Source organism: Rhinolophus ferrumequinum, chromosome 4 (assembly GCF_004115265.2).
Source record: "Rhinolophus ferrumequinum isolate MPI-CBG mRhiFer1 chromosome 4, mRhiFer1_v1.p, whole genome shotgun sequence".
Lineage (NCBI taxonomy): Eukaryota > Metazoa > Chordata > Mammalia > Chiroptera > Rhinolophidae > Rhinolophus > Rhinolophus ferrumequinum.
This window is the reverse complement of record NC_046287.1, coordinates 6,793,810-6,813,961: the sequence shown is the minus strand read 5'-3', so window position 1 is coordinate 6,813,961 and position 20,152 is coordinate 6,793,810. Positions and strand designations below refer to the sequence as shown.

The window sequence follows — 20,152 nt, the reverse complement described above, 5'->3', positions numbered from 1 at the left end:
TATCACACTTTTAAGTCTATAGAACCTGAAGTAATGTCCATACTATCCTTTCTTTTCTTTATCAGTGGTGCTATGGTTTATCTATTTTATTAGTTTTTTCAACTTTGGCTTTGTTGATTTTTTTTTCTCTAGTTTTTGTTTTCTATTTCATTGATTTCTACTAGTTATTATTTCATTCCTTCCATTTGTTTTTGGCTGGATTTATTCTGTTTTTTTAGGTTTTTGTGGTGAAAGCTTAGATAAGTGCTTTTAAACCTTTTTTCTGTTCTAACATAGGCATTTAAAGGTGTAAATTTTCCTCTAACCACTGCTTTCACTATACTCCACCATTTTTCATATATTGTGCTTTCATTATCATTCAATTTCAAATATTTTCTAATAATTCTTGTGATTTTTTTCTTTGACTCATGAGTTTAGAATTGTAATGCCCAATTTTGAAACATTTATGTATTTTCTAGCTATCTTACTTATATTGATTTATCGTTTTTAAATTTATTTTTTAGTTACAGTTGATATACAATATTATATTAGTTTCACGAATGTAACATCGTGACTAGACATTTATATACCTTACAAAGTGACCACCCCAAAATAAGTCTAGTACCCACCTGACACCATCTGTAGTTATTATAATATTACTGACTATATTCCCTATGCTGTACTTACATCCCCATGACTATTTTAATAATTGGCAATTTGTACTTCTTAATCCATTTCACCTTTTTCATACATCCCCCTACCCACTCCCATCTGGCAACCACCAATTTGTTCTCTGTATCTATCAGTTTGTTTCTGATTTTGTTGTTCTCATTGTTCATTCGTTTGAGTTTTTCAAGACTCCACATATTAATGAAATCATATGGTATTTCTCTTCATTTGTCTGACTTATTTCACCTAGCATAATGCCCTCTAGGTCCATCCATGTTGTTGAAAATGGTAAGATTTCATTGTACATATGTATCACATCTTCTTTATCCAATCAGCTATCAATAAACACTTAGGTTGCTTCCATATCTTAACTATTGTAAATTATATTCTGGTTTCTCTACAGATCATATAAATCTTTTAGCTTTTATTTTTATGGATTTCTAATTGAATTCTGTTGTGATCAAAGAATATAAAATTATTTGAAATTTATCATCCAGTAGATTGTCTATCTTGGTGAATGTTGCATGTGCAGTTGAAAATAAAATATACGAGAACCATATGATTTCACTAATATGTGGGATATAAAACAGAAAGCAACAAATGAACAAAAAAACAAACAAAAAACTCATAGAAATAGACAACAGTATGTCAGTTACCAAAGGAAAAGGGTGATGAGGGGAGTTTGAAGAAGGTATAGGGGGTCAAATATATGGTGACAGAAAAGGCAATTATTGAGATATGTTTTACTTCTGTATATGTCACAAAACTCAAAACACATCGTTTTAATTTTAAAGTATCAATTAACCTTTAAATAATTTGAGAAATGACAGACTCATTTATTTATTCATATATTTCCCATTTCCAGTGCTTTTAATTACTTCTTGGTATAATTTCCTTTTCAGCTTTAAGAACTTTCTTTAGTATTTTTTGAGGTCTACTGGAAACAAAATCCATCAGCTTTTGTTGATAAGAAAATCCCGTACTTGACTTTCATATATGATAAATATTTTCACTAGATATAGAATTCATATAGAATCATTGTTCCACAGGTTTTTTTTCCTTCTTTCAGAATTTAATGATGCCTACTATTTTTTACTGACCTCTACTGTTTGTAATTTTTTTACAAAATCAGTAATAAATTAAAGCAAGGTTGAAGAATGCAAGGATAATGTACAAAAGTCAATCACTTTCCTATATACCAGAAATAAGCAAGTAGAATTTGAAATGAGAAACACAATGCCATTTACATTAGCACCCTCCAAAAATTACACACTTAGGTATAAGTCTAACAAAAGATGAAGAAGATGTATATGAGAAAAACTATAAGACTCTGATAACAAAAAATCAAAGAACTAAATAAATAGAGAGTTACTCCATGTTCATGGATAAAGTCATCAGTACTCCCCAACTTGAGCAAGAGATTCAATGAAATTTCAGTCAAAATCCCTCCCAGTTATTTTGTAGGTGTTAATGAACTGATTCTAAAGTTTATATGGAAAGGCAAAAGACCCAGAATAGCCAACATAATATTGAAAGGGAATAACAAAGTTGGGGGACTGACAGTATCTGACTTCAAGGCTTACTATAAAGTTATAGTAATTTTGATAGTGTGGTACTGGGAAAAAAATAGACAGGTAGATCAATGGAACATAATAGAGGGCCCAGAAATAGACCCACATAAAAATAGTCAACTGGCCTTTGACAAAGAAGCAAAGGCAATACAAAAGAGCAAAGAGAATCTCTTCAAAAAATCGGTGCTGAAACAACTGGATGTTCATTTACTTATTCAAAATAAAATGAATCTAGACACAGATCTTACACATGTCACAAAATTAACTCAAAATGGATCATAGGCTTGAATGTGAAACACAAAACTATAAAACTCCTAGAAGAGAACATAGAAGAAAACCTAGATAACTTTGGATATGGTACGGCTTTTTAAATACAACTCAGAAGGCACAATCCATGAAAGAAATAATTGATAAGCTGGAATTCATTAAAATTAAAAACTTCTGCTCTGTAAAAGACACTACAAGAGAATGCTAAGACAAGCCACAGACGGGGAGAAAATATTTGCAAAAGATACATCTGAAAAATGACTGTTATTTAAAATAGATAAAGATAGATAATTTATTCAACAATAAGAAACCAACCAACCATATTTTTTTAAAAAATGGACCAAAGACCTGAATAGACACCTCATCAAAAAAGATATACAGATGGCAAATAGCAAATGAAAAGATGTTCCACGTTATATGTCACCAGAGATTTGCAAATTAAAACAACAATGAGATATCTCTACATACCTACTACAATGGCCAAAATCTGGAAAACTCACAAAACCAAATGCTGGTGAGGATGTGGAGCAACAGAAACTCTCGTTCATTGTTGGTGGGAATGCAAAATGGTACAGCCACATTGGAAAACAGTTTGGCAGTTTCTTACAAAACTAAACATACTTTTACCACGCGATCCAGTAACCAAATTCTTTGGTATTCACCCAAATGAGTTGAAATCTTATGTCTGTATCACGACTTGTACATGGATGTTTATAGCAGCTTTATTCATAACTGCCCAAATTTGGAAGCAACCAAAATATCCTTCAGTAGGTGAACAGATAAAATGTGGCACAGCCAGACAACAGAGTATTATTTGGCACTGAAAAAAAGAAAATAAAAGCTATCAAACCATGAAAACACATAAGGAACCTTAAAGGCATATTATTAAGTGAGAGAAAACAATCTGAAAAGTCCACATACTACATAATTCCAACTCTATGGCATTCTGGAAAAAGCAAAATCGTGGAAAAAAAAGATCAGTAGTTTAGCTAGGGATTAGAGGGGAGGAAAAGAAAGGAGGGAAGGAGGAATAGCAGAGCATAGAGGATTTTTAGGGCAAGAAATCTATTTTGTGTGATACTGTAATGATGAATACATGTCATTACACATTTTTCAAAACCTATAGAAGGTACGACACCAATAGTAAACCCTAATGTAAACTACGGACTCGGGTGATAATGCCATTCAATGTAAGTTTATCAGTTGAAAGAAATGTACCATCTGGTGGGGGACGTTGACAGTGGAGGAGGCTTGGAGGAGGCTTTGGGGGAGCAGTGGACATATGGAAATTCTCTACTTTCCATTCAATTTTGCTGTGAACCTAAAGCCGCTCTAAAACATAAAATCTATTTAGAAAAATCAATAATTATTCTAATCATTGTTCTTGTGTATTTCACGTGTATTTCATGTGACTTTATTTCTGGCTGCCTTTAAGATTTTTTTCTTTTTATTTGGTTTTTGGTAGCCTGACAATTTCTATAGATTTTTTTCTGTATTTATCCTGCTTGGGGTTTCTGTATTTATCCTGCTTGGGGTTTACTAAGTTTTTAAGCTTGCAAAATTTGAATCTATGAGTTATTTTTTGTCAAGTTTGGAAAAATTTTTGCCAATATTTTTTCTGTTCTGTTTTTTTTTCTCTCTTCTCTATTTCTGGGACTCTAATTTCCCACCTGTAACATTGCTTAACATGGTCCCACAAATCAATGTGGCTCTGTGCATTTTTTTCAACGTTTTTTTCATTTTCTCTGTGTGCTTGCTTTGATGAATGCTGATTTGTCAAGTTCAAGAAAAACCTTGCCTTCTGTTGTGTCTAACTTGCTAATACCACCCAATAAATTGTTTTCAGCTTTCTTTTTAGCGCTGATTTCCATTTGATTCTTTTATATAATTAAAATTCTCTCTCTTTATCTATTATACCCGTATTTTTTCCTGTAGAATATATAACATATTTATCACAATTTTCAGTCCTTGTCTAACAACTACTGAGTCAACTGTAATTGCTTTTATTAATTATTCTCTTATTTATAGGTAATACTTTATTATTTCTTTATACATCTAAGAATGTTTTATTATTAACTGACTATTGCACATATATTGCAAACTCCGGATTCTGTTATTTTCCTCTGAAAAGTGTTGAGTTTTGTTCTGTTAAATTACTGGTGGATCATCTTGAACTTGTGAGACCTTATTTTATACTTTTGTAAGTGTGTCTCAGCTTTGTTCTGAGGTCCAAGTCTTGTTCTTAGTCAAGCTTTGTCTCAGTTCTTAGTTCTGGGTACAGCCTTTATTGCTAAGGTGTGACAGCCATGGGCAGTGGGCAGATATAGTACTGTGTAGATGCTAAAACCTCCGCTTAGCTCTTCAGTATTGCAGCTGTGGTTTCTCCACTGTGCTCCTTGAAACTTAGCCCCCATGCATGTGCACTCAAGTTAGAGCCAAGTATTTGAAGGAAGTTAATATGGAAATTGGGGGCTCTCAATAAGGCCAATTTTAATATTTGTTCAATGAGGGTCATGCGGAGGTGGGTAAGAATCCATGGTACTATTTTATTCTTATTGTTATTATTATTATTATTATTATTATTATTATTACTAGTAGTAGTAGTAGTATTTGTGGTGATAATTATTAAGAAAAGATAGTAAGTAATAGAAAGATCATGGACTTTATCTTATCACCAAGTAATTCTACTTCTTGATGCAAAGGGTATGCGTGCTATAATGTTCACACATTTTTTTAAATAATGAAACACTGGAAACTATGTAATGTCTATCACTTGTGGCATAGCTAAATCAATTAAGGTATAGCCATACTGTGGGATATTTTGCAGCAGTTAAAAAGAATAAGGTAGGCCCATATTAATGCATTAGTTCATTATAAGATGCATGTTGTATTGTACCAAGTCAAACATATTTTGTTCTGGACCCTAAATAGCTCTGAAAATGCTCTAAATTTTTCCTATCCTTTTAAATTTGGAGTTAAGATTGTACAAAATTTAGGCAAGAGTAACCATCAATGACTCACAAAATGCTTTACACAATGTCTATTATCACAAAATATTGCTTGCAGCAATCATTTGCTAAAAACACTCTAACTGCTCTAATCTCCTCTCCCTGAAAACTCCTAGATTTGGCAAATGACATTTTTTTAACCTTGAACTAAAAATCACTAATTATTGCTTAATACTTTGTATTGAAGTTTTGTTTTTGTATGCTTTATATTTTGCTTCCCCAACTTTTACATGACTCATACCTTATCTTTGTTTTCCTCTCTCTTATTTATAGATTCCTTCTTCTAAATACCTATCTATCTATCTATCTATCTATCTATCTATCTATCTATCTATCTATCTATCTATCTCAAGACAGACAATAGACGGGGGCAAAAAGGCACTTGGGGATAAATATTTGGAAATATTTCTTGCATTTAGATATGGCCTAAAAATACAAAAATATTTATTTGAGTAAAAAACATGTAAAATTCAAAAACCATTTTAATTTCTTCTGAACCAAAAAAAATGTAAAAAGCAACATTATTATCAAAACAAAACCATGCAAAGCACAAAATTTTTGAAAGCATTAAAGATTAGAACAAAAGAATGCTATAATGCAGGCAAAAGATAACCATGAGCAACACCAAGGCCATGGCTGAAGCCATTTAGAAGGGGTAAAAAAAAATAGTCAAAGAAGAAATAAGTAATAAAAACTGTAGATATGTGAATTTATCCTCTTTTAAAAAACTGGTTGTTTTGAGCATGAAGTAATTCACATCAATGATCAATTCTCGTCAAAGAATAAGAGAAATTGTTGAAAACCTGAAATGTTCTCGAGACAATAGTGTGGCCGTGTCTTTCAATTTTATAATTTACTATAGATGATCTCTAATGTCTTAGAATTTCATTTTCTCAACCATAATATGGTGATAGAATTGAGGACTACTTTTAAATGTATTAAAGGTAATAGAAATAGAATTAAAAAGGAAAAAGCATATTAACAGAGGTACCCCTATTATGAAAGCTTAAAACCAGTTTATTAAGTTTTCAGGGTAAGAAGTTTAATGATGATAACATCAAAAAATGAAGTCTCAACTCAGTGACATTCCATCTAAATCTAACATCAGTGGCCTTTTATATCACCCTTTACCATTAAAAATACCCAATACTTCTGACAAGATGAAGTAGATATACATTATACACCTATTCCTTCTGCTAAGTACAAGTAAAAACCCTGGACATTATATATAAAGCAAACATAAGAAGCTTCTGAAAAATGGAGTGAAGAAAGCAAACTGTCCTGGGACCTCAGGAGCCAAGGCACGACATGGTGATGAGTTCCCTGGGTTTTCACTTTGCCTCATCTATCCCAGAGTGGATACAGGAGAAGACAGCAAGCTGGAAATGCCAATCGGTGCAGATAAAAAAGGAGCTCCAAAAGAAGCCTACTCTCTCTAACCAAAGAACCAGGAAAAGGCAGCCTAGCAAAAGAGAAAACTTTTAGACAGTAATTATTCTACTAAAGTCAAACACCACAGAAGAAAACTATGGCACGACCACCATCCAAACCAGCAAAGAATGAGTGAAAAGTCTAACTTCCACCATTGCTAGACTCTAACAAAGTGTCCCAATTGCCCTGTGGGGGTGGTGTCAGAGAAGGCTAATTGGGGAGCCAGGAATTTTCACCTTACTGGGCACTGGCAAACACACACTGTTGTCAGAGGAACACATTTGGGGAACCTGGGCTTCTACCCCCATCTAGTGGTTAAAAGGCATCCTTCTCCTGCTCACTGAGAGATTGTCAGAGGAGACCAAGTGGAGAGTCAACCTTTTCACCGCCACTCAGTAGTAACAAGGCCACATCCACATGGTGGAGGCCACATGGGGGACAGTAACCAGATGCCCCTGCCCCTCCCAGCCAGAGGGTTATCAGCAGAGGCCTAGTGGGCAGCCAGAACTCCCACTCCTGACCATGAGTAACAAGAAATCCTTCATCCCTCCATGAGAGGTAATGGAGACTGACTAAGGAATCTGAATTTCCACCACCACGCAGAAGTAACAATAATCCAAAAAATAATACCCACATGTCCAGATTTCAAGAGAAAGTCACTCATCAAACCAAGAACCAGGTTCAATAGCAGAAAGTAGGGGAAATGGAAAGAATCCATGAATGGAAGATAGAACCCTAGAAATTACTCAACCAGAACAACAGAGAGAAAATAGACTGACAAAAGACATGAACAGAGCCTCAGGGACCTGTGGGACAAAAACAAAAAAAGATCTATCATTTGTGTCATCAGAGTCCAGGAAACAGAAAAGAAAGGGCAGAGCTGGAAAAGTATTGAAGTAAACAAAAGCTAAATTTCTCCTAATTTGGAAAAAGACATAAACCTACAGAATCAAGAAGCTGAGAGTATTCCAAACAGGATAAATCTAAAGAAATTCATGCCAAAACACATCACAATAAAACTTCTGAAAACGAAAGACAGAAGAAATCTTGAAAGCAGCAGAAAACAAACACCTTATCTATACGGAGAAAAACAATTCAAATGGCAGAGGATTTCTCATTAGAAACCATGGAGACCAGAAAGAAGTGGCATCATATTTTTCAACTGTAGAAAGAACTGTCAACCCACAATTCTATATCCAGCAAAAATATACTGCAGCAATGAAGGGGAAATCAAGATATTCTCAGATGAAAAAATTTGTCACCAGCAGACCTATCTTAAAACAATGAAATTAGAACTTTTCTAAAGAAAAGGAAATGATAAAAGAAGGGATCTTAAAAAATAAGGAAGAAAAGACTGTGGTAGAGCAAAAATATGGGTAAATACAATAGACAAATGGAAAGATCATAGCTAAATGGTATGTGGTTTCTTTTTGGGGTGATAAAACATTTCTAAAATTGACTGTGGCTTTAGTTACAAATTATCTGTGCATAAACTTAAACAATTAAAGTATACACTTTAAATGCGTGAATTGTATGGTATGTGGATTATATAATAAACCTGTTTTTAAAAAATCAGAATAGTGGTAGCCTGAAGAAAGGACACAAGAGAACTTTCTGGTCATAATGAGAAAGTTTTATGTCTTGGTCTAGGTGATGGTAACATGGGTGTACATGTACATTAGTCAGAGTTAACCAAGCGAAATCCTTACAATTTCTGTACTTACTCTTATGACAATTATACCTCAATAAAGTATATTAGCTTAAAGAAAGTATCAGATAATGTCAAATTCCTTTCCAAAATGCTTTTACCAATTTACAGTCACATCAATACATATCAGAATTCAGGTGCTTCACATCTTAACAATTGTAATATTGACACGCTGATGGGATAAATATGGGACCTCATTGTGCTTTTAATTGTCAATCCTTTATTAGTCATTTTTTTACACTGTTTTTTGGATGTTCATGTTTTAAAAAAAGAATTTTCATACCATTTACCCAATGTTCTGCTAGCTTGTTCAACATTTTCTTTAGTTGTTTTCAACTAAAAAATGACTATAGAAGTCTACCAAATTTAGTCTCACTTTCAATTTTCTATATCAGTGTTTTTTTAATTGGACTCAATAATTGCAAACATGAAGTTGGAGGGGTTTAGAATACCAACGTCTTCATTGTCTTTTAGTCCATTTGGAGGAGTCTGATGTCTATTGAGGAATGTTCATCATTTTTGACTCAAAAGCCTCTGCTTGCTAGCCATTAATTGGGTACCAGGTTGCTGGTGGAATGAGACCTGGAAGAATTCTAGGCCAGATTTAAAAAGGAGTGAGTGCTTGCTTGGTCTGAACACATTCATATTTCAATATATTTGAATGGGGGAGTTATCTCTAATTACCTATTAATTATTTGGAGTTATCTAATGTTTTTTATAGTTTATTTGTTTGTTTGTTTTTGTTTATTTGTTTTGTTTTGTTTTGTCTAGCTGTTTGGGGAATTGAGAGTAGACTGGAAATTATGAGCATCATACAAGTTTAAGAAGTGGTCCCATAAAAACTGAAATCCAGATAATTAAGACTTACCTCTATTTCTTTTCTTAATTTTTCATGTGTTTTTTTTTCTTCTTCAAGAAAGCAAGCTTTTTCAATGATAGACTCTTTTACAGTTATAATATTATTCTTTAGCTTTGAAATATCTTCCTGTATGTTTATAAAATTTAAAATATACAAATCAAACAATGAATAATATAAACCCAAGATTTTCAGTGTTTCTATAACTTAAGAAAACTAGTCATATTTAATTTTGATAAATAGGATTAAAATATTACTTCTACGGCACAAATGATGAAAAATAATTATCCAAACAAATAAACAAACAAAGCTTAGATTTGAAAGTTTAGAACTAAAATCCAAATGAAAATAAGACATAAAGGATAAGATAGTGACAGTTATAGTGGCAACTGCCGAGCAAGAGTATAACGGATGCTTTCTAATTCTCTAGCAAGAAATGATAGATATTTTAAGTTTGTACCTCCCACTGTCTTCAAAAAATAGTAAAAGAAATAGAAAGATGTTAAGGTACAATTATTAATTCATATTGTTTGTATAGCAGCATTAAGCATACTAAATTGACTTAGATTGGTCAGGATCCATTAGCTTAAAAAGCAGGGTTTCAACATTTTTGTGAGTCACACTTTTTGTAACAAAGGGATTGCTTGTTCACTGTGATTTTGTATGACTAAGTATTTTTATTAATCCACAGGGGACTTGGGGTTATTTTCTTTATGCATTTTCATGTTTGGCACAGTTGTTACATAACTCATGTACTTATCCAAGTTTTTTAAAGTTGTGAAAATAGTTTCTGAATCTGGTTAGAGCATCCGTGGGTATTTTATTAAGTTAATGATAAATTTATCACTTATAGTAAGGTACTTGAAAAAAAACGAAGTACTAGAAAAAGTTTTAATAAGTGATATTTCAAACCTGTGCTTGTTTTATCCGGTTTCCTTCTGGATTTTGGAGATCTTGCCTGAGTTCCTCTTTCATTATCTTCAGTTTTTTAACAAGTTCTCGTTTTTCATGGAGTTCAGTCATAAATGACCATTTGCTTTCTTCCTCCTCCAAACTATCTTTATACACTTTTATTTTTGCATAGTATTCATTATATCTTATCTTGTGTTCCTCAAAATCTTCTTGGGTTGCTTCTATGTCAAATTTAAGCTTTACATTTTCTGTATGTAAGGATTTGATTTGCGTTTCCAGGTTTTCACACTGCAATTTGCTATTCTCTATAGCAGCATCTTGCTGATAAATTTGCCTTTCTGTTTCTTTAGTTTCTGCAGAGACAGATGCTATTTGTTTTTCCAGCTCATGAAGTTCATTCTGTAAAATATTTCAACATTATTGTTATTAATTCATGATATTTAACATGAAAGTCACTTTTTCGATCCATAGTGCATGTAGGAAAATCATATCATAAAAAATATGTTTATCAGATATAGAAAAATTGATGTATAATAGAATGAAACATGCAATAACATAACATGATTATGTTATAAACTCAGTGGGAGCCCAGAGGTATAAAGAGAGTGCCAAAAAAAATTGTATACACATTTTAAGAAAGGAACTGTATATATACCGATAACAAAAGACAAATACAAGTCACATTTGACGTCTGCAGTTGCAAGAGGTGCTCAAAGTGGTTACCATCAGCGTCCAGACACTTCTGATTACAGCGAACTACTGCTTGAGCAACGTTGAACAAAGTGTCCACTTGCACACATTTTTCTGGCACCCCCAGTATATTTCTTATTATTTAATGTTCATGTAACTCTAATTTTATCATGTCTTAACATTTTACATATAAAAGATACTTCACAATCATTTTAATAATATATTTATTGGGCATCAGAAGTGCACACTGAAGAGAGACAATATGATAAAAATGATAAAGCCCTGGATTTAAAAAAAAATCAAAAGATCTAAGTTCTATTGCCCTTACTGCTATTTACTAGTTGCTATAATCATAGCAAACCTAATTACCCTAGCCAAACCTCAGTTTCTTCATTTGTAAAAGGATTATAAAGATGTCTGCCTTACCTCTTGGGCATTTGGCAGTTCTAACAAGGACCTCCTTTTTGAAACCTCGTTTTCACACCACCACTCTTCTGGTTTTCCCAGCTGTCGCTGAGCATTCCTTCTCAATCACAATGGTTCCTTCAAACGAAGGTCTTCATCAGGGTGCAGTCACCATAATTTCCTCCTCTCATTCTATGTATACTCCTTGGGTAACCTTATCCATACTTACATCTTGAACTACATATATGCTGATGATTCACAGAACATTAATGGCTGTTAAGTCCTATACCCAGCTGCCACTAGCCATCTCACATTTATCATGTTGAAAAATCAGATTAATCCTTCCCCCATCCCATCCTGTTCTTCCTTGTATCAATTATGAATTGTCAGAACTGAAAAACCTCAGTGATATACAGAAATAAGTGTTTATTTCTCACATGACTGGCTAGATGTTGGCCTTGATTGGATCTGTTTAAATGTCTGGGGTTGGCTGGCTGTAAGATGATCTAATTTGGCCAACTAGGCAACTGGGGTGTGTTGGCTTGTATCTTATTCACCAGTGGGCCAGGCTAGGCATGTCCTTCTCGGGATGACAGCAGATGCAGAAGGAAGCCCAATTACGGAAGAGCTTTTTCAAGCTTCTGATCTCATAACATCAGCAGTTGGTCACATGATGAGACTCATAGTCAGTGGGTAGATATATACCTATATACCCAGTGTGGGAGGGCATTGCAATGACACATGGCAAAGGGCATGGAGAGGCACAAGAATGAAGAATTGGGACCAAAATGCAAACCACCACACCCCTATTTTTACAAACCAATTAACTAATGGTACTACTTGGGGAGCCATCCTATTTCCTCCATTCTCATTATGTACTTGTATATCTAACTGCCACCAACACAGGCCATCCTCCATCTTTTTTTTTTTTCTGTCTAGTACAGTCATTCTCTCTGAACGAATTTATAATTTTGGGAGAGAGGCACTGCACTAAAAAGGCAGACCCAGTCTATCCTTTTCCTGTCAGAGACAAAAGAGGGAAGTACACTGAAAAACACAATGTGTGGAGATAAATCTCAATCTTTATCTCCAGTTCTGATATTTCAAATGCCCACTTGACATTTCTATTTCTATATCTAATAAACATATCAACTATTCATGTTCAGAAAAGAACTTAATTTACACGCTCAACATGTTCCTCCCCGGGTTCTCCTGAATTCAATAAACTGCACCACTTTCCACCTGGACACTCAAAAACCTAGAAGTCATTCTCGAGTCTTCCCTTTACCTTACCCCCAACAACCTATTTACCAGCACACCTTGATGGTTGGGCCGCCAAAATAAAATCCCAAATTCACTTCTGACTATTTTTTGTAGCATGGCCTAGCTTCCAACCGCTCTTTCCGTTTCAACTCTTGCCTCTGTACCTCGGCCAGGCTCCATATATTAGGCCGGAGAATCTTTTAAAGCATCATAAAGCATCATATTACTTCCCTGCTCAAAATTCTCCAATGGTTTCCCGTTGCATTAAAACTAAAATTTGAATTCCCAATGGGGCTTACAAGGCTGCGTGTGCTCTCATCCCTGTCTACTGTTCCATCGTTCTCATATAGTATTCTCTCCACCTGCCCGTCTTCTTTCTGTTTATTAAATATGTCTAGTTCCCTCCCACCTAAGGGCGTTTGTAATTGTTCTGCTGTAGAATTCTCTACCCCAAGCTATTACCTGATAGTGTCTTTGTATTTCACAACTCAGCTTTATTACTCCTCAGAACGGTCTTCCTGAATCAAAATATAAGTTAACCACACCCCTCCTCCCCCAGTTACTCTCCATACATTATCCTGTTGTATTTCTTTTTTAACACATCAATCAGTGGAATTACCTTCTTTTGGTTTATTTCTTTATTATGTTTATTGTTTGCCTCCCACTTCTCAAAACACTCTATGCTATACCACCAACTAACTTCTAGTTCTATGAAATGTATTAATGTGGTTTCAGGCCTCTGTGAATTTTCTTGGGTTGTTCTTCACTGGAACATCGTCCTGCTCACCCCCTAACCCTTAACCTGTCTCAGACACCTAATGACTCAAGTGAACTCCAACTGTCCTTTACCACTCAACTGAATCATCACTTTCTTTGAGGTCACTACTTCTTCAGTGTTAAATCTGTGTTCATGCCTCTATTCCTGACACTGCTGCCCTGCGTGTAATTATTTGTTTACTTTTTTGCTACCTCTTTAATAGATGGTGACAAACTTAAGAAAGTGGATAATGTTGAGCCAAATGCTTACCGTGTTTCCCCGAAAATAAGACGTAGCCAGACAATCAGCTCTAATGCATCTTTTGGAGCAAAAATTAATATAAGACCCGGTCTTATTTTACTATAAGACTGGGTATAATATAACATAATATAATATAACATAATACCGGGTCTTACATTAATTTTTGCTCCAAAAGATGCATTAGAGCTGATTGTCTGACTATGTCTTATTTTTGGGGAAACACGGTAATAGAAAGTAGGCCCTCAATGTGAGACAACATCTTTGAAACCCTTCGAAGACTGAGAAGTGTTATAGAAAATGTCTTTATAGAAATCTAAGACATTATTATTTTTATATTAGATTCTAGTGTAAATGTGTATTCTTTTCTAAGTAGCTAATGCAATGCAAATATTTGTAAGAAATCCATATTACCATAATACTATAATTATTATCATGCCTCTGCTGAGGCATTAATACCTAAAGCCAATATCAAAATCTGGTCCTAGCAAGGATACCATATATAACATTTACAAGTATTAATTCATTTAATCATCATGATTAAATGGTGGTCCTATTATTATCTCCATTTTACAAATGAGAAAACAGAAGTACAGAGAAATTAAAGCACAGAGCTGGAAGTAGCAAATCTTGTCTTCCAAACTAGGCAGTTCAACTCTAAAACCTATTCTTTTCATTTCTATGATATATTTAGAAGCAAAAACAAAAAACCTGTACAAAGGTAAAGATATTGTTTCCATTTTGGGTTTTTTTTTCTTTTTTTTAGCTATGTTAACAGAGTATAGTTATATCTAATTATTCTGTATGCAAAAACCAAGTATGGCTTCCAGATTCTTTGTAATGGAATTTTAAGTATATTAGGAAATACAAAGAACACAGCAATGTTCCTTATCTACTTTAAATGTTAACTGACAACTAGTAACTCACAAGCCATAGCTTTCAAAACACTGGCTTACAAACTCAACCGTCCTTCAATTCAGCATTTTAGGGAAAATAAAAGTGAATTTAAAATAATTCTATGTGACACATTGGGTTTCATTTGTTCATACTACAGTTGCAAGACATTGTTGAATCTTTGTATAATGGGTGTATAAAATATTCCGTGAAACTGGAATACTCATATAGATTTCACTTAGGGATAATAAGAAAGGTAAATACAAAAACATATGCGTTTAAAAATGCCTCCCCAAATGAAGTATCCTTAATAACTTCCCTATTACTAATTTAACATAGTTATATAAAAAATACTCATTCAGAAGATAGTATAAGACAGGTTACCTGCAAATGAAACAGAACTTTTTTATTTTTTTGTATTTCTGACGTTTGTGACTGTTGTTGCTTTGCAACTTGCTTTACAGCATCGGTCAATGAAGATGTGTCTTGTTTAGCCAGCGCTAGACGAAAGAATGAAGTGCATGACAAATTTTAATGCAAACATTCTAAGAAAGTTATGTTTCCTTACTCAAAGTCATAAAAAATGCGATGTTTTTTCATAAATAAACTAAATTTAGGGTTGGTTCTCTTCCCTTTCTCACTGTAAATAGAGCCAAAATCAAAGACCATAATAATAGGCAATTCAAAATCGCCTACTGCAATGCTACCGTTTCTTTATGGAACAGTATAAATATTTTGATTGTCCCAATTGTTTTTATCCAGACCACTTGCACATATACTATAATTATACTGCAACCATAACAACGATATAGCAATTATAGTTGACAGATTTTCATTATAGGCCTGCATTTTCAGGTGGTTATGCCTTTTCTAAACACTGAGTTTCTTCCTGGAGAAATTTAACAGCTTCCCTATATTCAAATGTGTTATAAATTTTAACACAATTGTCCTATCATATATACTTCTTTGTTGCTGTTTATCTTTTAATTACTTATTCTTAGGATTACTTTATTACCTTCTTCAAGAACTCCTTGACTCTTCTTTTCTTTGTTGTCTGACATTCTTCTGTGTCTCTTTTGCCCTGTTGGTTCACCTTTCTACAAAATATTCAACATAGATAATTTTTCACTTTTCTTTTTCTTTTTTTTTCTTTTCATATATCCTGGTGATCCTAAAAGTAAATTAGTTGCCAAATACCTTACAGAAATGGCAATGACATTTGATCATTAGTTCCCAAAATTAAAATACAATGGTTAAGTGAGAGATATGGAAAGGAAAGTAGAACTGTACTTGAATGTTGGTTCTCCAGCTTTTCAGCTGTTAGGATCTTCAGCAAGTTTCTTAACTTCTTGGATCATCAGTGTCCTCATCTATAAAACCTCACAGGGCTGTTATAATAATTAAAGCAATACATGTAACATGCTTTACACAATACCTGGCATACATAGTGCACAATAATTACTATGGATTAGTAGCTGGTACCTTCAGTACTGTGATGAAATGGATTCTAAAACTACAGCCAGAATCAGGGAGAAACAGTGCCAAGTTGGATTAGCAATTTCTGCCATGGGTATAAGATATAGAAACTGCACTCCTGCCCGGTTCTGTGCTGGCTAGGGTAAGCGCTATGCAGGTTTAAAATCGTATTTCAATGTATTCTATATCTAGGAGTAACTGATAAGATGAGGGGGTATTTTTCTCCTTTGAAAGATGGAAGAGTTCTTTCCCCTACCAACACAGTTCTTTCCCCTATCAGCAAATGAAGGCTGAGTTGGCAGAGTAAAGGAAATTACCAGATTTAGGAAAAAAGGTATCTGAATTTGCCTGTCCATTCCCACATAGAGGAGATCATATAAGTTTGCATGATTAATAAAAGAAATGTAATATTGTTAAATACTTCTGAAATTGTCATCTCCTTTTCAACATTTAAACATGTGGCTTTGTTTTCTATTTAGATGACATCCTTTTTTTAAAAAAAAATAAATTTAATTGATTTTTATAGAAACTGTGAATCTTTCCAATCGTAAAAAAGTCATGATAAACTTTGCAAGCCAAAAGAAGTAAAATGCTACCATAAAAAGTAAGGCATGTGTAAGGAAGCTCCCACAAGGAAACGTGCAAAATCATTAAATGTCTTTCCTAAAGATGGTTAAATACAAAGTACTTGTATACTAGTTACATGTGTTTTCCCAAAAATAAAATTTTAAAGGACTGAAAGTTGATATATAAGCAAAAACAAAAGAACAACAAAGTTAAACTGCTTCCTAAACAGGAGACTCAAATCTCTCCAGAATTACTTTATCAAGCTAAAGAAATCCTGAGAGCTTTACTCAGCAGAGCCATAATCAGCCGAGAATTTATTTTTCTGTTTCTTCATGCCCCTTTCTTCCTCCAAATCTCACTTCAGACTTGCTTCCTTTGTGAGATCTTCCCTGATACTGAGCCCACTCTGTTCACGCCATTAATTTATGTCTTTTCTGCTTAACATACAGACTACACCAGATTAATGGTAATATATCCAAATCTGATTTCTTCTCTAGCTCTTTTGTATGGATTTCATGATCACAGACTTTATCCCTCATTCTACCTACCTATCCTGAACATGCTTGCTCTTTGTATACACTATGTAATTGTTTACCACTATGATCAACAATTACATAGTGCTTATCTTGTGCCTGACAGTTTTCAGTGTTTTACATAAAAAAATAACAACAGAAGCAAACATTATATAGTGGTTATTCTGTGCCATGTGTCAGAACTTTACAAATATTAATATTAACCTTTAAATATTAACTCATTTATTCCTATGAAGTAAATACTATTATTCTAATTTTCATTTAGCAGAGAAATAGAGATCAAGAAATTTACCCTAAGTCAGATAGCGTCTAATGTCAGAGATTTCATGTGAATTCAGGTAGTTTGGCTCCAAGGTTCACATTCTTAACCAGTATGCTATACTACCAAGGTTATAATTTGTTTAAGAGCCATGTCTTTATATACCACTCCAGAATCCAGCTACTTTTCTATTTCTGTATTGCTGAAATAGCGCTTTAATCAACCCTCTCCTTTCCATTCCCTAGACTTCCCACATTTCTTTTTAGGGGGGACTATTTCATTAAGTCCACTGAGGGAACCACTGCAGTTCTACAGACCTGCTCCAGGGGCCTCACCACCACAATTTGCACAACTGAAGAAGAGACTCAGTGAACTCTTCATATTCCTGTTAAGTCCTCTCTAGGTCAGTTACCTTTCTGGTGAGTCCCCGTTTCTCTCTCCCCCCCAAATCAGTGTCATCTCCACAATCTGCCTAAGAACCTGTGGGCACTATTCCCATTCTACCCCACAGATCTCTTGATCTGTCTTCAGCAAAATTGTCTCTTATCTTCATCCTCTTCAGTGAGCTTTTTTCCCTTCACCATTTTTTCAGTTACAACTGAAATCCTCCAGAGACACTGCTTTGTCACCCTCAAGCCGCTAAGTCTGGAGATGAGGCACTTTTCCTGTTCGCTGTTACCACTGCCAAACTGTTATCCTCTCCTCTCCCTAAAAATCCTTAGTGTCTTTGAAGTTCATACCATCAGACTATATAAGCTTTACTCTTCCTGGCTGCTTTCTTGTGACTTCCAGTCTCCACTCCTCACTCCTACATTGCAGCATCTGACTCAGAGTCTCTATTACTACTCCTCTTACATTTCTTTGGGATCTCAACATTCACACCGATGGTACTTCTAATATCTTGACCTCTCAGTTCTTTGATGTCGTCTCTCATCCATCCTCCCCCAACCACCCACAGATTACTATTACACCTCTTCCATGTCTCAGATTCAAACTCTTCTTTTCATTTTCAGTTCATTCCTCCGAGCATTTTGACTAGAAGAGCTGTTCAACCACATTGACTCTTCTACATTTTCAGGATCCCATCATGTATTCATTCACTCCTTACCTGGCTTAGATTCCTTTGCATTCATCCTCACTCCTCTTAGAGCTCTTTCCCTGTCCTACTTCCCTAGGAAAATCCCAACCAGTTGCTTTGCTTACACTCTATTAGCTGAATATGCCTAAAGAAAAACATTTACCTGTGCTGTGGGTTCATTTGAAATTCAAGACCATTGTATCAGTGGCCCTTTGATGCTACACCCATAGGATTCACCAAGTTTTGTAATTACTTCACTCCTTCTCTGTCTTGAAATATTCCACATCTTTTCCCTCTCCTATTTTAGTTGATAACTCAGCTTCTTATTTCACTGAGATAGGAGGAAAAAATGAGAGTATGGTAAATCAGACCACCTTACCAGTCTTCCTGCACCTGAACCCACATCTAGTCTATCCTTTTCTTGCAATGAATAAAGTGCCTTTGCTTAATGAATAAGGCCAATTGTCCACTTTTGTACTCCTTTCTCTTCCACTCAAGATTACTCCTCAAATATTCCATCAACAGAATTTCCTTCTACCTTAGTTAAACCTATTATCCTGAACATCCCATCATGAAATCAACAATAACCACCTTTGCTTGGCCCTATAACCCCCTTCAGCTATTTCTTTCTTCTTCTTTAGAGCCAAGACCCTTGCTGTCTTCCTTTCCTATCATGCTTCTTGAATCCACTGTAATTAACCCTTCACCACTCTACCTTAAGAGTTCTATGTTGTACACTTGAAACTAATATAATATTGTATGTTGGGCAGGCCCAGTGGCTCAGGCGGTTGGAGCTCCGTGCTCCTAACGCTGAAGGCTGCCAGTTCAATTCCCACATGGGCCAGTGGGCTCTCAACCACAAGGTTGCTGGTTGGACTCCTCGACACCTGCAAGGGATGGTGGGCTGTGCCCCCTGCAACTAAGATTGAACACGGCACCTTGAGCTGAGCTGCCATTGAGCTCCCGGATGGCTCAGTTGGTTGGAGCGCGTCCTCTCAACCACAAGGTTGCCAGTTCGACTTGACTCCAGCAAGGGATGGTGGGCTGTGCCCCCTGCAACTAACAATGGCAACTGGACTTGGGGCTGAATGGCACCCTCCACAACTAAGATTGAAAAGACAACTTAACTTGGAAATAGTCCTGGAAGTACACACTGTTCTCCAATAAAAGCCTGTTCCTGTTCCCCAATAAAATCTTAAAAAAAATAATAAACATAAAAAAAAATATTGTATGTCAACTATAATAAAATAAAATTTTAAAAAATAGGTCAAGTTATGCTGCAATAACAAATATCCTCAAAATCTCAGTGCCTTAAAATAATGAAAGTTTGTTTCTTATGATGTTACATGTCAGCACTAGGCTGGCAGGGAGCTTCTTCCCATCTAAGGGAACTCAGGCTGATGGAGGCTCCATCTTGATGAACTTCCACAGTCAACATGGTAGAGGGAAAGACTCAGGCAAGTCATGCTGTCACTTAAAGTTCTCTGCCCAGTAATGGCACAAATAACCTGTACTTACACTCCATTAGTCAAAGCCAGTTCGTGATCACACCCAAGTTTACATAATAAGGA

At 34.9% G+C, this 20,152-nt stretch overlaps 1 protein-coding gene across 3 annotated transcripts in view; it reads right to left on the bottom strand.

Annotated features, from left to right (window-relative positions):
* Positions 1-20,152, bottom strand: part of CCDC122 (coiled-coil domain containing 122) — a 34,931-nt gene that overhangs the window by 6,143 nt on the left and 8,636 nt on the right. For 2 of the 3 annotated variants that reach the window (XM_033104786.1, XM_033104785.1), the window contains exons 2-5: positions 15,684-15,765; positions 15,053-15,168; positions 10,402-10,800; positions 9,502-9,618 (exon numbers count right to left, since the gene is read on the bottom strand). In XM_033104786.1, coding sequence (XP_032960677.1) covers positions 9,502-9,618; positions 10,402-10,800; positions 15,053-15,168; positions 15,684-15,729 — 678 coding nt within the window. In that variant the 5' untranslated portion in view covers positions 15,730-15,765. The remainder of the gene's footprint in view (positions 1-9,501; positions 9,619-10,401; positions 10,801-15,052; positions 15,169-15,683; positions 15,766-20,152) is intronic. The other variant, XM_033104787.1, reaches the window with a different exon arrangement.